This window comes from Mobula birostris, chromosome 21 (assembly GCF_030028105.1).
Source record: "Mobula birostris isolate sMobBir1 chromosome 21, sMobBir1.hap1, whole genome shotgun sequence".
In the NCBI taxonomy this organism is placed as follows: domain Eukaryota; kingdom Metazoa; phylum Chordata; class Chondrichthyes; order Myliobatiformes; family Myliobatidae; genus Mobula; species Mobula birostris.
Window position 1 is genome coordinate 58,526,628 of NC_092390.1, and position 19,682 is coordinate 58,546,309.

General features: G+C 41.7%; 2 protein-coding genes across 4 annotated transcripts in view; both read left to right on the forward strand.

The window, feature by feature from the left end:
- LOC140185869 (hyaluronan-binding protein 2-like) overlaps positions 1–1,639 on the forward strand; it is a 71,370-nt gene extending 69,731 nt beyond the window's left edge. The window contains exon 14 of the mRNA XM_072239665.1: positions 789–1,639. Coding sequence (XP_072095766.1) covers positions 789–944 — 156 coding nt within the window. The 3' untranslated portion in view covers positions 945–1,639. The remainder of the gene's footprint in view (positions 1–788) is intronic.
- A 16,833-nt stretch (positions 1,640–18,472) lies between these two features.
- Positions 18,473–19,682, forward strand: part of LOC140185981 (hyaluronan-binding protein 2-like) — a 56,955-nt gene continuing 55,745 nt past the window's right edge. For 2 of the 3 annotated variants that reach the window (XM_072239798.1, XM_072239799.1), the window contains exons 1-2: positions 18,473–18,677; positions 18,969–18,993. In XM_072239798.1, coding sequence (XP_072095899.1) covers positions 18,615–18,677; positions 18,969–18,993 — 88 coding nt within the window. In that variant the 5' untranslated portion in view covers positions 18,473–18,614. The remainder of the gene's footprint in view (positions 18,678–18,968; positions 18,994–19,682) is intronic. The other variant, XM_072239800.1, reaches the window with a different exon arrangement.

A 19,682-nucleotide genomic window follows, 5' to 3' on the forward strand; every position in this document is an offset into this window, starting at 1 on the left:
CACATGCAGAGTTGAAACTTAATTTATGGGGAGGTTTTAACAACAATAATCTGAAATAAAAATGAACTAGCACTTGGAGAAGGAATTGTCAATAGTTAAAAGTCAACATGCACAGTAGCCACTTCATTAGGTACATCCCGTATTCAATAAAGTAGCCACTGAGTATTGCTCATGGTCCTCTGCTTCTGTAGCTCATTAACTTCAAGGTTTGGTGTGCAGTAAATTCAGAGATGTCTTCTGCACACCGCTGTTGTAACAGGTAGCTATTTGAGTTACTGCTGCCTTCCTATCAGCTTGAACCAGTCGGGTCAGTCTCTTCTGACCTCTCTCATTATAGGTTATTAACAAGGTGTTTTCACCCACAGAACTGACAATCACTGGATTTTTTTGTTTTTGTTTTTCAAACCATTCTCCATAAATTCTAGAAAGTGTTGTGTGCAAAAATCTGAGGAGAGATCAGCAGTTTCAGAGATACTCAAACCACCCCATATGGCACCAGCAATCATTCCACAGTCAAAGGCACTTAGATCACATTTATTCCCTAGTCTAATAGTTGGCCTGATCAACAACTGAGCCTCTTGACTACAGTTACCACACGCAGAGGGCATAAGAGCCAGAGTTTTTTTCTGCCATCTTTCAATTAACAAACCACACAGCTTACAATGTTTAAATTTTCAGGTGGCATGAAATTCAAAAATTTAGTAATCATTTTTCTTCAGTATCAAAGGATTAAATGAAAGTCATTGCTAATACATTGTAAAACTGGACATCTGCTCTTTTACGTTCAGGGCGACTCTGGAGGACCTCTGACCTGTATGAAGAATGGGCGCTACCAGGTCTACGGAATAGTGAGCTGGGGCGATCGTTGTGGAGTGAAGTACAAACCTGGAGTTTACGTTCGTGTCACCACATTCCTTAAATGGATTAAAGCACGAGCTACCTAAGTGTCTCTAACATTGGGGATCATTGTAGAGCATAAAAGAAAGTTTGACATTGGTATTTAAATATACATTATTTCTGGAGAAACTACATTAAGGACATTAAAATGCGTCATTACCACAATGACAATAAGATCATTTCTACCATCTTAATATCAGTTCTGATTTTCGTTGTCATTAATTACGTATTCCTCTAATACTGTTCATCATTATGGGGAAGTAGAACTGTAATCCTTTTGTGATTGCATTTATTAAGTGCCTTTGATTTTGACCTACCATAGTATAATTTTGATCTACAAAACTCAAAGCTTCTCATGTTATTTCATATTTTAATAAACAAATCAGAAATACAGAATTTCTTACATACAATGATGTCTTTGTACTCTGTTTATGCAGTGATGTACAATATTAGTATACACAACTGACAAAATGCAATTATTGAGTTTTGTCCTCAGAAGTGCTTTTACCATCTAATATGGAATTTACAGTTAGTTAACAGTAATTGTTTTCATAGATGGTACTTCATGAATAAGATACAAAACACCTTCAGAGTGATCATTTCCTGCATCATTTTTTCAGTTCAATTAGCTTGAAACTATATCTTCATTATCCTTCTTTACAGATTAACAAATTTTGTGAGGGCACTCGTTATAAAAATCATTGAAAAAAAATTATATATTTAAATTAAATAATCTTTTAAAATGGGCATTGTGATTATGGTCATTCATTCATTAGGTGCCATGTTGTATGATATGGGTAATCACGGTCTTTTTGTGACCATGATTGCTCTTAGTTAATTTTTCGACAGAAGTGCTTTGACATTTTCTTCTTTTGGGCAGTGTCTTTACAAGACAGGTGTCCCCAGCCATTATCGATACTCTTCAGAAATTGTCTCCCTGGCGTCAGAGATCGCAAAACCGGAATTTGTGATGTGCACCAGCTGCTCGTATGGCCATCCCCCACCTGCTCCCATGGCTTCACATGACCCTGATCAGTGGGGTCTAAGCAGGAGCTGCGTCTTGCTCAAGGGTGACCTGCAGGCTAGTGAGGGAAGGAGCACCTTATACCTCCTTTGGTAGAGACGTATCTCCACCCTGCTACCCAAGTGATTATAGTGCAAAACTTATCAACCCATGATAAGATGTCAAGGAGTCAATTTTATACTGCATGTTCATTACTATCATTGTTCACCGTGTTAATTGGTGTGTACTTTTATAGGGATGCCAATGTTTTGAGCGGTCTGCAATATGTAAAGCTAGCTTGCACACGAGAAGTTGATGGTGCTGGCTGGCAGTGCTGTGGAGAGCATTTCCAAGAATATAGTTCTAAGCTCATAGATAGAGTGCATGAAAATATTTAATAATCTTATACAAGTATAGAAGGTCAGTGAATACATCTTCAAAAGGTATATTATCACTAATGACACTAACTCCATTAACCAGTCAATACACTACCTATCTATTACTAATAACAGTCTTGGTCAGTCAGGTTTCATACCCATCATACCGTGCAGTTAACTTAACCCATGCACACTGAGCACTTGAAGACCACACCACCCAATTTTCACATCCTGGCCCCACAGTCTTCACTCATTTCTAACCTTCACTCAGCAGGATGTAACATACAGATAGAAGCAACAAGAGCTAACTGAGTGATACACTCACATGTTTTAGCTCCCATTGCTGGCTATAATGGGTAAAGCCATTTGTTGGCATAGGTTGCCATATTTCCCAGATTTCAAAGTATTGTAATAGACTTTGTGACATTCTGGCATCTTGAAAGATGCTGTATAAATGCAAGTCTTCCTTTCTAGTTTCTGAGACTGAAGTATTCAGGTGTTTCCAACGAGTGGACAGCCACAAGGCTACGGGACCGGACGGCATCCCAGAGCGAGTACTCAGGATGTGCGCAGCCCAACTGACAGGTGTGTTTGCAGACATTTTTTATCTCTCCCTCTTCCAGTGTAGAGTGCCCTCCTGCTTCAAATTATCCACCACTGTCCCTGTATCTAAAAAGACCAAGGTAACATATCTGAATAATTGACATCCTGTCACACTCACCTCAATAATAAGTAAATGCTTTGAGAGGCTGGTCAAAGACTACATCTGCAGCTTGCTGCCACCCGCACTGGGCCCTCAACAGTTCACCTACCAATACAACTGATTGACAGATGATGCAATAGCCTCGGCTCTATACACCATCCTTACACACCTGGAGAAGAAGGATGCTTATGTGAGAATGCTGTTCTTGGACTACAACTCAGCATTCAACACCATAGTTCCATCCAGGCTCGACAAGAAGCTCAGAGACCTTGGCTTTCCATAAGACCATAAGACAAAGGAGCAGAAGTAGGCCATTCGGCCCATCGAGTCTGCTCCGCCATTCCATCATGAGCTGATCCATTTTATCCTATTTAGTCCCACTGCCCCGCTTTCTCACCATAACCTTTGATGCCCTGGCTACTCAGATACCTATCAATCTCTGCCTTAAATACACCCAATGACTTGGCCTCCACTGCTGCCCGTGGCAACAAATTCCATAGATTCACCACCCTCTGACTAAAAAAATTTCTTTGCATTTCTGTTCTGAAAGGGTGCCCTTCAATCCTGAAGTCATGCCCTCTCGTACTAGACTCCCCCATCATGGGAAACAACTTTGCCACATCCACTCTGTCTATGCCTTTTAACATTCGAAATGTTTCTATGAGGTCTCCCATCGTTCTTCTAAACTCCAAGGAATACAGTCCAAGAGCGGACAAATGTTCCTCATATGTTAACGCTCTCATTCCCAGAATCATTCTAGTGAATCTTCTCTGTACCCTCTCCAACGTCAGCACATCCTTTCTTAAATAAGGAGACCAAAACTGCCCACAGTACTCCAAGTGCGGTCTCACCAGCGCCTTATAGAGCCTCAACATCACATCCCTGCTCCTATACTCTATTCCTCTAGAACTGAATGCCAACATTGCATTCACCTTCTTCACTACTGACTCAACCTGAAGGTTAACTTTAAGGGAATCCTGTACGAGGACTCCCAAGTCCCGTTGCATCTCAGAACTTTGAATTCTTTCCCCATTTAAATAATAGTCTGCCCGTTTATTTTTTCTGTCAAAGTGCATAACCATACACTTTCCAACATTGTACTTCATTTGCCATTTCTCTGCCCATTCTTCCAATCTATCCAAGTCTCTCTGCAGACTCTCCGTTTCCTCAGCACTACCGGCCCCTCCACCTATCTTCGTATCATCAGCAAACTTAGCCAGAAAGCCATCTATTCCATAATCCAAATCATTGATGTACAATGTAAAAAGAAGCGGCCCCAACACTAATCCCTGTGGAACACCACTGGTAACCGGCAGCCAACCAGAATAGGATCCCTTTATTCCCACTCTCTGTTTCCTGCCAATCAGCCAACACTCTATCCACGTATGTAACTTTCCCGTAATTCCATGGGCTCTTATCTTGTTAAGTAGCTTCATGTGGGGCACCTTGTCAAAGGCCTTCTGAAAATCCAAATATACAACATCCACTGCATCTCCCTTGTCTAGCCTACTGGTAATTTCCCCAAAAAATTGTAATAGGTTTGTCAGGCAGGATTTTCCTTTAAGGAATCCATGCTGAGTTCTGCTTATCTTGTCATATGCCTCCAGGTACTCTGTAACCTCATCCTTGACAATCGACTCCAACAACTTCCCATCCACCGACGTCAAGCTAACAGGTCTATAATTTCCTTTTGGCTTCCTTGCCCCCTTCTTAAATAGCGGAGTGACATTTGCAATCTTCCAGTCCTCTGGAACCATGCCAGAATCTATTGACTTTTGAAAGATCATCGCTAATGCCTCCGCAATCTCCACAGCTACTTCCTTCAGAACACGCGGGTGCATTCCATCTGGTCCAGGAGATTTATCGACCTTTAGCCTATTCAGCTTCCTGAGTACTTTCTCTTTCATAATTGTGACTGTGCACACTTCTCTTCCCTGCCACCCTTGAGTGTCCGGTATCCTGCTGTCTTCCTCAGTGAAGACTGATGCAAAATACTCGTTCAGTTCCTCTGCCATCTCCTCATCTCAGATTACAATTTCTCCAGTATCATTTTCTATCGGTCTTATATCTACTCTCACCTGTCTTTTACTCTTTATATACCTGAAAAAGCTTTTAGTATCCTCTTTGATATTATTTGTTAGTTTCCTTTCATAGTTAATCTTTTCTCTCTTGATGACCTTCTTGGTTTCCTTTTGTAAGGTTTTAAAAACTTCCCAATCCTCTGTCTTCCCACTAATTTTTGCTTCCTTGTATGCTCTCTCCTTTGCTTTAACTTTGGCTTTGACTTCTCTTGTCAACCACGGTTGCATCCTTTTTCCACTCGAAAATTTCTTCTTTTTTGGAATATACCTGTCTTGCACATTCCTCATTTCTCGCATAAACTCCAGCCACTGCTGCTCTGCCGTCTTTCCCGCCAGTGTCTCTTTCCAGTCAACTTTGGCCAGTTCCTCTCTCATGCCACTGTAATTTCCTTTACTCCACTGAAACACCGACACATCAGATTTCGGCTTCTCTTTTTCTAATTTCACAGTGAACTCAATCATGTTATGACCACTGTTTTGTGCAGCTGGATCCTGGACTTCCTGTTAGATCGCCAACAAGTGGTAAAAATGGGCTCCCTCTCCTCTGCTCCTCAGACCTGCAACACAGAAACCCCCCAGGACTGTGTCCTAAGTCCCCTCCTTTACTCTCTGTACACCCATTACTGTGTTGCTACCCACAGCTCTAACCGGCTAATTAAATTTGCAGATGCTACTACACTGATTGGTCTAATCTCAACTAATAACGAGGCAGCCTACGGAGGAAGTCATCACCCTGACACAGTGGTGTCAAGAAAACAACCTCTCCCTCAATGTCGCTAAAAACAAAGGAGCTGGTTGTGGACTACAGAAGGAACAGAGACAGACTCACCCTTATTGACGTCAATGGATCTGGGGTTGAGAGGGTGAACAGCTTTAAGTTCCTCGGTATACACATCACCAAGGACATCACTTGGTCTGCATGTACCGGCTATGAGGTGAAAAAAGCACAACTGTGCCTCTATCACCTCAGAAGGTTGAAGAAGTTCAGCACGAGTCCCCCAATCCTAAGGACTTTCTACAGAGGCACAATTGAGAGAGTCCTGACTGGCTGGTATGGGAACTGTACTTCCCGCAATCGCAGGACTCTGCAGAGAGTGGTGTGGACAGCCCAGTACGTCTGTGCAGATTTACAGCTGCACCATATTCTTTCCATTTCTTGATGATCGACTTAACTGTACTCCAAGGGATATTCACTGACTTGGAAATTTTCTTGTATCCATCTCCTGACTTGTGCTTTTCAATAACCTTTTTGCAGAGTTGCTTGGAGCACTCTTTTGTCTTCGTGGTGTAGTTTTTGCCAGGATACTGACTCACCAGCAGTTGGACCTTCCAGATACAGGTGTACTTTTACTACAATTAATTGAAACACCTCAACTTTACACCAGTCTCCAAAAACAGATCTCCATTGAACAAATTATGTGATTTCTAAAACCAAATGGCTGCACCAGTGATGATTTGGTGGATTATTTAAAGGGGGTGAATACTTATGCAGTTAACTATCATGTGTTTTATATTTGTAACTTAGCTCATTTTGTAGAGATCTGTTTTCACTTTGACATGAAAGTCTTTTTTTCTGTTGATCAGTGTCAAAAAAGCCAAATTAAATCACTGCTAATCATTCAAAGTTGTAAAACAATAAAACATGAAAACTTCCAAGGGGAGTGAATACCTTTTAGAGGCACTTGTAGGTAGCCGACAGGAGAAACAGGGCGGAGTTGACAAGTGTATGAGACAGAATAGGTTACCGGGAAATAGTAGTAGAAGGGGGATTGTCACGTTGTTCCAAGAGCCGAATCTGGTTTGATGGGCCAAATGGTCTCTTCCTTGCCATAAGGAAATACTTAGAGCTACTGCAGGCATAATCAAACAACAGGAATTCTGCAGATGCTGGAAATTCAAGCAACACACATCAAAGTTGCTGGTGAACGCAGCAGGCCAGGCAGCACCTCTAGGAAGAGGTACAGTCGACGTTTCAGGCCGAGACCCTTCGTCAGGACTAACCAAAGGAAGAGTGAGTAAGAGATTTGAAAGGGGGAGGGGGAGGGGGAGATCCAAAATGATAGGAGAAGACAGGAGGGGGAGGGATGGAGCCAAGAGCTGGACAGGTGATTGGCAAAGGGGATATGAGAGGATCTATATATTGGCGAGACCCGACGCAGACTGGGAGACTGCTTTGCTGAAGCCTTCTATATATTGGCGAGACCCGACGCAGACTGGGAGACCGCTTTGCTGAACACCTACGCTCTGTCCGCCAGAGAAAGCAGGATCTCCCAGTGGCCACACATTTTAATTCCACATCCCATTCCCATTCTGACATGTATATCCACAGCCTCCTCTACTATAAAGATGAAGCCACACTCAGGTTGGAGGAACAACATCTTATATTCCGTCTGGGTAGCCTCCAACCTGACGGCATGAACATCGACTTCTCTAACTTCCGCTAATGCCCCACCTCTCCCTCGTACTCCATCCGTTATTTATTTATATACACACATTCTTTCTCTCACTCTCCTTTTTCTCCCTCTGTCCCTCTGACTATACCCCTTGCCCATCCTCTGGGTTCCCCCCCCCCCCGTCTTTCTCCCTGGGCCTCCTGTCCCATGATCCTCTCATATCCCTTTTGCCAGTCACCTGTCCAGCTCTTGGCTCCAACCCTCCCCCTCCTGTCTTCTCCTATCATTTTGAATCTCCCCCTCCCACTTTCAAATCTCTTACTAACTCTTCCTTCAATTAGTCCTGATGAAGGGTCTCGGCCTGAAACGTCGACTGTACCTCTTCCTAGAGATGCTGCCTGGCCTGCTGCGTTCACCAGCAACTTTGATGTGTGTTGCAGGCATAATCACACACTTTCACCTCTTCCCTCTCCCCTCTCCCCTCTCCCCTCTCCCCTCTCCCCTCTCACGTTTTAACCCTTTTCTATCAGATCAGATACATAGGAATGAATATGAAAGCAAGGATGTAATGCTGAAGATTTATAAAGCACTGATGAGGCCTCAGTTGGAGTATTGTGAACAGTTTTGGGTCCTTTATCGAAGAAAGGATGTGCTAACATCGGAGAGGGTTCAGAGGAGGTTCATGAGAATGATGCCAGGTATGAAGGGACCGATTGATGCCTCTGGACCTGTACTCACCGGAATTCAGAAGAATGAGGGGAGGATCTCATTGAAGCCTATCAAATGTTGAAAGGCCTCAATAGAGTGGACGTGGAGAGAATGTTTCCTATGGTGGGGGAACCTAGGACCAGAGAACACAGCTTCAGGATAGAGAGATATCCATTTAGAACAGAGATAAAGATGAATTTCGTTAGCCAGAGAGTGGTGAATCTGTGGAGTTTTTGCCATAGGGTGGCTGTGGAGGCCAAATCATTGAGTATTTTCAGGAAGAGGTTGATAGGTTCTTGATTAATCAGGGCACGAAGGGTTATGGGGAAAAGGCAGGATAATGGATCAGCCATAATGGAATGATGGAGCAGACTCAATGAGCCCAATGGCATTATTCTGCTCCTATATCATATGGTCTTATGGAATCACGTCTGAGCAACTGGTGAAGATGAAGATATAGCCTATGATCATTTTACAGTAATGGCATCCAAGTTCATATCTACACTGTATGTAACTTATAAATCAGCACAGAGGAGGGAAGAACATATGTTGAAGGGCTGGGGACATTACAGCAAGACCAGGAGAAAAAGTGTCAATTTGTGAGTGGTGAGTTGCACACTAGATCCGCTGCAGGAAACTTAGATAAAGACTTTCATTTGAACTTTGAACTTCTTTGGTCTGCTACTAGAAAGGAATAATGGCGTCTAGGCTGGAATGTCTGCAAAAAGACACCATTTAGTTTAGAACATGGAGACATTTGTCACTAACTTGCCAAGGGATCATGGGCAGACATTGCAACTTATCCCTTTCAACACTGGACAGTTGGTTGCATTCAGGCATGGAATTACTGGATTCAACCTCAATTCACATCTTACAGCCTCTGGCACTGCAAAACAGAACCCATCCAGCAGCCACATGTTTTGTGAACGACAGACCGCTGCCATTCCAAGCTCAGCTCACTCAGACTAATGCCTTTGTGGTCTAGATACCACACAATGATCGGGGCTTCCAGACTGTTCCTCAATGAGACTGCTCTGGGAAAACACTCCTCTGGTCTGAGCACAAGATCTTGGTTCCCTCCTCTAGAAGCTTGTCCTTTTATGGATGTCTTTTCAAACTCAACCACCAAGATCAAGTTTAACTAGACCGCATATTTTTAAAGTTCAAAGTAAATGTATTACCAAAGTACCATACGCACCCTTGAGCTTCATTTTCTTGCAGGTATTCACAGTAAATACAAGAAACACAATAGAATCAATGAAAGACCACAACTAACAGGACGGACTAAGTGATCATGTAACCAGGATGTGAGATGCACCAGCTGCTCCCATAGACCCATGGCTTCACGTGACCCTGATTGGGGGGGGGGGGTGCTAATCAGGTGCTACACCTTGCCCAAGAATGACCTGCAGGCTAGCCTTACACCTCCTTTGGTAGAGATATATATCCACCCACCACACAAAAAATAATTATTGTACGCTATAAAAAATAACAGTGTAAAAGTAGAATAGCAAGATAGTGTTCATGGTTTCAAGGACCATTCAGAAATTTGATGACAGAGGGAAAGAAGCTCCTGCTAAAATGTTGAATGTGGGCCTTGAGGTTCCTTTACTTCCTCCTTGATGGAAGTAATGATGGTTGGAATGGCTCTGATCAAAAACTCATCCATTTGATTCAATCTCAGGTGTATCTCTCTCCCAAATTTAATTTCCAATGAAGCCAGGGCCAAAACCAATAAGGCCAAGAAGGCAGGCCTTAAATGGTGACTATCTTCTTCATGATACTGCTGACAAGCAGGTGAAAAGATGGAGCAAGTTGTGTTAGATATTCACTTTCCAGGGCACAAGAGATTTGTTGATAACTTCAGCTTTCTATCACAACAGCACAACATTTCCAAAGGGCCAAAGTTGTTTCTGGCAAAGTTAAACTTCAGAAAAATATTCTCTGCTCAGCTTCTTTTCATAAACAAAGTTCAGTCTTCAGTTCTTAATGTATGCTGCAAACAATAATCACTTTGAAGCTAAAAGGGCACCTGGACTGGTGCTGAGAGATACGGTTTGCAAAGTGAAGTGACCATGAGCTTTCTTGTCTTCATTAGCAAACATAAAACAATGGGGTTATGTCACTAACACATCAGACATTAGATTAGATTAGATTATGAGAACACTCCGTCCTCATTTATTGTCATTTAGAAATGCATACATGCATTAAGAAATGATACAATGTTTCTCCAGAGTGATATCACAGAAAAACAGGACAAACCAAAGACTAACACTGACAGAACCACATAATTATAGCATATAGTTACAACAGTGCAAAGCAATACCATAATTTGATAAAGAACAGACCATGGGCACAGTAAAAAAAAAGGCTCAAGTCGCGATCGACTCCTGAGTCCCCGATAGCAGGCAGCAAAGGGAGAAACTCCCCGCCATAAACCTCCAGGCGCCGAAAACTGCCAATACATCGGAAGCACCCAACAACAGCCGACACTGAGTCCATCCATCCGAAAACTTTGAGCCCCTGACCAGCCCCTCTGATACTGCCTCCTGAGCGCCATCCTCTGCTGAGCGCCTTTGACCTCACCTTGGCTGCCGAAACAAGCAAAGCCAAGGATTTGGGGCCTTCTGCTCCAGAGATTTCAGACCACATAGTAACAACGGCAGCGAATCGGGCATTTCAGAAGTTTCTCCAGATGTTCCTCCGTAATCTCACATCTGTCTCCATCAAATCAGAATTGTGCACGGTCCCCTACTTGACAGATTACAGATGTCATTCACCGGAGAGGCCGCGCACGCTGCATCGCACCGCCAGGAATAGGTGATCTATCAATGGTCAGGATATCTGCGTACACAAGAGAGTCAGCCCTTGCAGCATTAATTGTGGATGTCTGGAATCTCTGTTGTCAGAAGCCTTTAGAATGTCTTTGTGAATTTCTTTGTCACAGCAAAGATATTTGAAAAATATCTCATTCAGATAACGTTAACTAGTTGCAACAAGTATCAGAAAGCATTGAGGATTGTTAGGAATTAGGAATAACAGGGAAAATGACAGAAAAACAGGGTGACACAAAGAACTAGAATTCATTGCTCAGCCTTCGGTCTCAGCAACGGATGCTTTGTTCACCTGCAACTTTTTAAAATTCTTTTAGTTCATAAGAATTGCATCTGTGTTTGGAAATCCTTTGTAGTTTGTAAATCTTTTGTAATTTGAAAATCTTTTATAAATCAGAAATCCGCTGTGAGTGTTAAATGCGTGTTAAGAGCTATTTGTCAAAATTTAATCAGGCATCATCAAAAATAAAATAACTGCATTTAAGCTACTTTGTTATCTGGAGTGTCTCCTCCACGGTGGGTGGGGGGGATCCTGCCACTTATCAATGGGTATTGGCATGTAGACCTTGTGGCAGATACTTCATAGGAAGTAAGCTAGTCCTTGAAGACTAGGCTGTTAGAGTATAACTTCCCTGTTGTGAGGGTATCTGTGGCTATCTATATCGGATAGGGCTTAAATTCTCCTTTTGAGTTTAGGCCTTGCAAACGATGAACCCAATACCATCTCAATGTTGCCTTATTTTTAATTGATGTCACTAGACCAGGGGTTCCCAGCCTTTTTTATGCCATGGACCGATTCTCAGCAAGGGCTTAATGAACAATTTCCACAAATCATGATATAGAATTCCAGAGTTTATTGTTCAATTCTTTTTCAAATGATTGAGACTCGCACTAGAAGTATTAGAATAGTTCCTAGAAAAAAGACATGGTTGAACTCTGTGACTCGGTGACTAACTCACAAATAGGACGGCCAAGCATTTTAATTTCAATTCCTATTCCCATTCCAAAATGTTGGTCCATGCCTCCTCTTGTGCCGAGATGAAGCCACCCTCTGGGTGGAGGAGCAGCACTTTATATTCGGTCTGGGTAGCCTCTAACCTCATGGCATGAATATCGATTTCTCCTTCTGGGAAAAAAATTCCCTCCCTCTCTTCTCTTGCTTGATCCCCCTCTCTGGCATTTTACTTCGTCTCAATTGCCTATCACTTACCCCAGGCTTCTCTTTCTTCCTTTCTCCCATGGTCCATTTTCCTCTCCTATCAGATTCCTTCTTCTCCAGCCCTTGACCTTTCCTATCCACCAGGCTTCAGCTATCACCTTCCAGCTAGCCTCCTTCCTCTCCCCCCACCTTTTTATTCTGGCGTCTTCCTCCTTCCGTCTCAGTCCTGAAGAGGGGTCTCAGCCTGAATTGTCGACTGTTTATTCATTTTCATAGATGCTGCCTGACCTGCTCAGTTCCCTCAGCATTTTGTGTGTGTTGCTCAGGATAAAAATATGCCATTCAGCCTTGATTCAATGTCATTGTGTACTTTCACCAACACTTTCAATTAGTTAGAGAAGGGGAGAAACTGAATTCAATTGTGGTGATTTAGCCCAACAACTTAAGCAGAAAAAACACTGTTGTGTCTGAAGAGAAGCACAATATGTCAATTTTCTCAGCTTGTTGACAGTGCAGTTTGTGTCAATTAGATCAAAATGAAGGAAAGCAACAAAAATCATTTGGTTCAATGTAAGCAAATCATTTTCTCAGAAATATATGCAGTTCCACTAAGACAGACTTTCTGCTCATTATCACCATGTTACTTGTAGGAGCTTACTTGTTTGTAGGAATTGGTTGCCATGTTTCTCACATTTCAACAGTGACTAGACTTCAAAGTGTTGTAAAAGACTTTGTGACATCCTGGCATCATGAAAGATGCTATATAAATGCAAGTCGTTCTTTTATAGATTATTGTTACTGTGAAGACCTGATAGCCTTTATCTTACTTGTTGTTACTTCAGGAAAGGTTTAAAGTAAATACACTGAGCTATAGTTGGTTATACCTTCAAACATACTTCTGAAATGACAACTCAAAGACAAATCAGATTTTGCCTGATCTATATCTCCTTTTGAAACCTTGGAGAAGGAGTCTAACCACACTCAAAAAACTGAAGTACAATTCTTTGGAAGAGAAAACTGTAACAATCACACATCTTGGTTCAATCACAAAGAGACACAAAAGATTTTTGTATATGCACCATACCGTATCAATCACTCACTGCTGCAAGAGTAGACCAGAACTGTTCTGAAGATTAAATTATAGCATTTAATTCAAAGAGGTAGTACTTATTGTGCTACAGCTTACAGTATGCTGCTTTGATTATAAAAACTGTATTTTGGCACTTCATATTATAATGCTTATATAATAGGCTGTGCCTCTGTAATTCTGAAGGTTGAATGTTATTGATGACCTAATGACGATTAGATTGATAACTGTGGCAAAATACCTCAGATTTTCATTCCAAGTCTCAACTTCAGCACAAGCTCCCTGGACATCCTACTTGAGTGAATTGACCTGTTAGTAACATAAAACAACATATAGATTTTGTTCATTGGCTCAAATGTGAGCCAAGGATCCTGGTGAATTGGCATCTCTCATCATTGTAATCATAATAACCATGTGATAGTCATTTGCTTGGCTGAATTTCATCAAGCATAAATCTCTACACAACTAAAGACAATATAATAGGCTCTCTGGTTCCAGACAAGGGTGTAATTGTTTGTCCTTCATGTCTTTTTCACAATCTCAAGACACTGTTGGATATTACAAGCATCAAGTACTATAGGCTTACTCCACTAGCAAGTTGCTGGATAGGGATGAAACTGCGCTTATTGCGCTCTGTGTTACACCCACTACAGGAAGATGTGGGAGGTGGTCCAACAAATGGTGGAAATGACCTGTCTTGGATGTTATTCTTGGGATCATAAGACCCTATTGGACATTGGTAATGTAAAATACTGCAAGTCCAGTTCAGTAGTCCATTGGAAAGACCGTCTGCAGGGGAGCTGCATGGCCTCAGTTGTTGCGTGAGGCAGCCCCTCATGCCCAGGGGTTGCTTGTTGCAGCTGCCCAGAGACGCTGGTGGTGGAGTGGTGTGGCAGGCATCCAGGCTGGGTTGGGGACTGGCCGCTCCGTCAGTGGTGCCTTCCAGTGATGGCTCAGAGGAAGACAAGCCGGATTCCATTCATCTGCGGCTGCCCTGGCACGTGATGAACAGATTGCTGTATGCTTGCTCTTGCAGAAATGTGGCTCCAGGATAACATCTCATGCACCATCAATCTACATTGCATCGCACTCCGGGACTTGGGTTATATTATTTTTTGTGATTGTATTTATACTGCTATTGTAATTCTATATGCTATATGTGCCTTGTGCTGTATGTGATTTGTTGGTACTGAGCTCTGCACCTTGGCCCTGAAGGAACACTGTTTCATTTGGCTGTACTCATGGGTAATGATGTATGGTTGAATGTCAATTAACCTTGGACTTGAAGTAGGTTAATTATATTTGCTTGTACACAGTGTTTCCTCTAAGCTGCACAGGTGTGTTGCTGTGCAGTAACTGAAATGCTCCTACACACATGCTAATACAATGTTGAAATCTATGTTAACATAAATATGAAATACCTTGTAATTGATTATTTGTTAATTAACATAATTCATAAATTTTCCAAATAATAAGGTTACCACAATCTTTACTTTGGAACATTTTAGAGCTTCAATATATTTACATTATCAGTGTTCCAGGTTACAACACTGTTACAAATTGTAACCATAAGTACAGAATGGAAATCACTAGCTCATCGTTAATAAACCAGCGGCCTGCTGAACACTGATACAGTCTAGTGAAAAAAACATTTAAAGTGCTATGCAGTTTGCAGCCTGTGTAGAAATTCCCTACTAGGAGCAATGGTTGCTCTGCAATCCATTGCTATACACTGGTTGCAATGGATTGCAGAAGTGATACAATCTTCTTCAGAGGACACTGGCGATGAGACCTCATTGCTGGCTTATGCTCCATGGGAAGCTATGGGCCCAAGTAAATAAGGCTTTCTTTCTCATTGCACATTTTAGAGAAGTGGGTATGCCAGGCAGGATAGTGGAATGTTCATCTTGCAGGAAGACCTCTAGTGTCTCTGACGACTAATCTGCAAGTGCATCCAGCTGCAGCTTCTAACAGATACCGTGTTAAGGAGTTGAAGCTAGAACTGGGTGAACTCCAGATCTTTCTGGAGGCTGAGGAGTTGATAGGCAGGACATTCAGGGAGGCAGTTACACCCAAGATGCAGGACACAGGTAACTGGATGATCGTCAAGGTTCAAGGTTTAAATTAAATGTCATTATCAAAGTACACGTGTGTCACCATATACAACTCCGAGATTCAATTTCTTGTGGTCATAATTAATCCAGAGCATAATAACCATAGGAGAATGAATGAAAGACCACCCAACTGGGGCGATCAACCAGAGTGCAGAAAACAACAAACTGTGCAAATACAAAAAGTGGAAATAATAATAAATAATAAATATCAAGGACATGAGATGAAGAGTCCTTGAAGGTGAGTCCATTTTTTGTGGGAAGATTTCAATGATGGGGCAAATGAAGCTGAGTGCAGTTACACTTTGTTTCAAGAGCCTGATGGCTGAGGGGTAATAGCTGTTCCTGAACCTGGGGGTGCGAGTTCTGAGACTCTTGCACCTTCTTCCTGATGGTGGCAGTGAGAAGAGAGCATGTCCTGGGTGGTGAGGGTCTCTGATGGTGGATGCTGCTTCCCTGTGACAGCATTTCATGTAGGTGAACTCGGTGGTGGGGAGGGCTTTGCCCATGATAGACTGGGTCATATCTATGACTTTTTGTGGGATTTTCCATTCAAGGGCATTGGTGTTTCAATAGCAGGCCATGATTTAGCCAGTCAATACACTCTGCACTACACATCTGTTGACGCTTGTCAAAGTTTTAGGTGTCATGCAGAATCTCTGCAAATTCCTAAGGATGTAGAGATGCCGCTGTGCTTCCTGAGTAATTGCACTTGCGTGCTGGCCCCAGGACATGTCCTCTGAAATAATAACACCTTGGAATTTAAAGTTGCTGACCCTCTCCACCTCTGGTTCTTCAATGAGGACTGGTTCATGGACCTCTGGTTTTCTTCTCCTGAAGTCAGCTCCTTAGTCCTGCTGATGTTGAGAAAGAGGTTATTGTTACAACACCACTTAGCCAGATTTTTAACCTCCATTCCTATACTTATACTTTATACTTTACTGTCGCCAAAGAATTGGTACTAGAACGTACAATCATCACAGCAATATTTGATTCTGCACTTCACACTCCCTGGATTACAAATATTAAATATTAAAAATATTAAAAATAATTAAAATTAGTAAATATTAAAAATTTAAATAATAAATCATAAATAGAAAACAGAAAAATGGGAAGTAAGGTAGTGCAAAAAAAAACAAGAGGCAGGTCTGGATATTTGGAGGGTACGGCCCAGATCCGGGTCAGGATCCGTTCAGCAGTCTTATCACAGTTGGAAAGAAGCTGTTCCCAAATCTGGCCGTACGAGTCTTCAAGCTCCTGCGCCTTCTCCCGGAGGGAAGAGGGACAAAAAGTGTGATGGCTGGGTGGGTCGTATCCTTGATTATCCTGGCAACACTGCTCCGACAGCGTGCAGTGTTAAGTGAGTCCACGGACGGAAGATTGGTTTGTGTGAAGCGCTGTGCTGTGTATGCTGTTTCATCACCACCTTTGAGCCAGCTTACATCAGTGGTGTCAGAAGCAGACTTGAAAATGGCTTTGGAGCTGTGCTAGCCAGACAGCCATCAGTGTGAAGCAAGGGGACTAAGCACACAGCCTATGTGGTGTACCTGTGCTGATGGAGATCACGAAGGAGATGTTTTCTTTTTCCCCCAATCTGAACTGACTAAGTGTGCAAGTGAGGAAATCCAGGATCCAATTGCACAAGGAGCTATTGAGAACAAGGTCTTGGAGCTTATTGATTAGTTTTGAGTGGATGGTGGTATGAGTCCTGAGGCTCCTGTACCTTCTTCCTGGGTGTTGGGGCTCCGTGATGACGGATGCTGCCTTCCTGCAACAACGAGCTATGTAAATATACTTAATGGTGGGGAAGGCTTAAACCCACGACACACTGGGCCGTACCTGTGACTGTTTGGAGCATTTCCTATTTAAGGACTTTGGTGTTTCCAGACCAGGCTGTGATGCAACCAGTCAATATACTCTCCATTATACATCCATAGAAGTTTATCAAAGTTTTAAATGTTATGCCATATCTTTACAAACCCCCAAGGAAGTAAAGGCTCTGCCATGCTTTCTTTGTAACTGTACTTAAATACTGGGTGCAAGACACGTCCTCCAAAATGATAACACCGAGGCTCATAGACCTCTAATTTTCTCCTCCTGAAGTTAATAATCCACTCCTCGATCTTGTAAAGGGAGTAGACAAGGAGACCAAGCACACAGCCTTGTGGTATAGCTGTGCAAATAGGAGCCTCAGGACCCACGTCTCCAGCTTCAGGAACAGTTATACCTCTCAACCATCAGGCTCTTGAACCAAAGGGGATGACTTCACTTGCACTGTTCCCACAACTTATGGACTCACTTTCAAGGACTCTTTGGCTTATGTTATCAATATTTTTGCTTATTTATTCATTATTATTATTTCTTTCTTTTTGTATTTGCAGTTTGTTGTCTTTTGTACGCTGGTTGAACACCCAAGTTGGAGTGGTCTTCCATTGATCCTTAACCATATTATGGTTATTATTCCGTTATGGATTTATTGAAAATGAAGCTCACAATTGTATATGGTGATATATAAGTACTTCAATAATAAATTTACTTTGAACGTCGTTAGGTGGAGGATTTCAGGGAGACTGTAGGTGCAACAGAGAGAAACGCAGAGAAGCAAGGAAGCTTTCAGAGGTTGGAAGAGTGAGACAATAAAGAACAAGGATAAAGCCATCCTGATTGGAAATTGGGCCAAAGAGCTTGAACAAGAAAGGGAATATCATTGATTTTGTGGAAGTTCTGTGTGTGTCTACACTTCCATTAATATATAACTATTGCTGTTCTATTAACATTGTAAATTTCAGCTCTCTGTCTAAAGTTTGGTCACATTTTGACAATGTGATAGACAAATAGCATCTTTTCAAAAATAGACGCTGAAACTTCTTTACTTGATGCTTTAACAGAGATGTACATTTGTTTAAAAACAAAAGGGTAATCCTGTAACTAAAACAAACACATTTTCAAAGAAACCTGCAGCTGCACTAAACTGGACTTTGAATATCTTATCTACAGAAAGTTTGTCAAGCAAACTGATGTCGGAATATTGACTGGATTGTGAAGAGGGAGAATAACCAGAAATGATTGGGATGGAGCAAGTGTGCAGGAAATCTGACTATTAAACATTAATTTGCATTTGGTGTCTCAGTGGCAGCTTTCCTCTGTGCCCATGCACTGACCATTCAACGTCCGGTAAATTAATTTTTCTTAGTATAAAGCGAAGGCTGCCACTACTGCCAAACAACAAACAGGTCAGGTCTAACTGTTATATATGTCGGTATGGCAAGGGGTATAACTTTGGTGTTTATTTGTGTGATCTGGCATACAGTTGTACCATTGACAGTAAGTAATATAAATAAATCTATTTTTCATTGCCTATTCCCATTAAAGTATCATAAGTCAATTTTTATGATTGTTTGATTCATGAATGTTGTGCATTTTACATCAAAGTTCCACGGTAACTTAATGCTCATAGTAGTAAATGCAAAGTATGTGCATATTTATGATAAATTTTACTGTTTATTTTTTGTTTGTTTAAGTTCTGTGGTTTGCTTCGTATAAATTATATCTTATTGCTTTCTGCAATTATTTTTCTAAATGATGGAAAATCTAATACTATTTCTTTTTGTGTAGAAATCCACTGATTGGTATGAAGATGGTGAGTTGCAGTTTATTGCTATTTTTTATACCTGTGAAAGGATTTAAATTGTTTTAAAGAAAGTTGTAAATCAGGGAATGCTATTTACACAGGAATTCAAGGAAATAATCATAGTTCAGAATCCATACAATAATTAAGTAGAGTGCACATATAAAATTTTGCTAAAAAATGGTCGCGAGCTGAAGTGTTCAAGCAGAAGGATTTGCATACTATAATGAAAAAGATAACAAGGTCCAATTGATTACACCTAGTCAAAGGAATTCATTAGTGCTGCATGCAGTTCTGAAGTTATTTATTCAGATTTGTTATTTTAATTACTTCTATTTTTGCAGAGTGCCTTTCGAGTTTTTTCCCACTTCTGCAAAGCAGATGTACTTAGCAAGTTAAGGAGAAAGATAAATCTTTGAACGGTTGATATATAGAAGACAGTGACCAAGAAATGGTGCTGGCCATTTTCTCAAGTCTTCACATAAGGGAATAAATGATGGGAACCTTGTGATAATTGGGTGCTTTTGGGTGGGGTGGGATTTCTCTGAGCTATTCAACTCATTGTTATTTGGACCTTAGCATACAAACATAATACAAGGCAACACCATTTTAAGGTGATTGGAGGAAAGTATGGGGGGTGGTGGATGTCAGAGGTAAGTTCTTTCCACAGAAAGTCGTGGTGTATAGAATGCCAGGGCTGG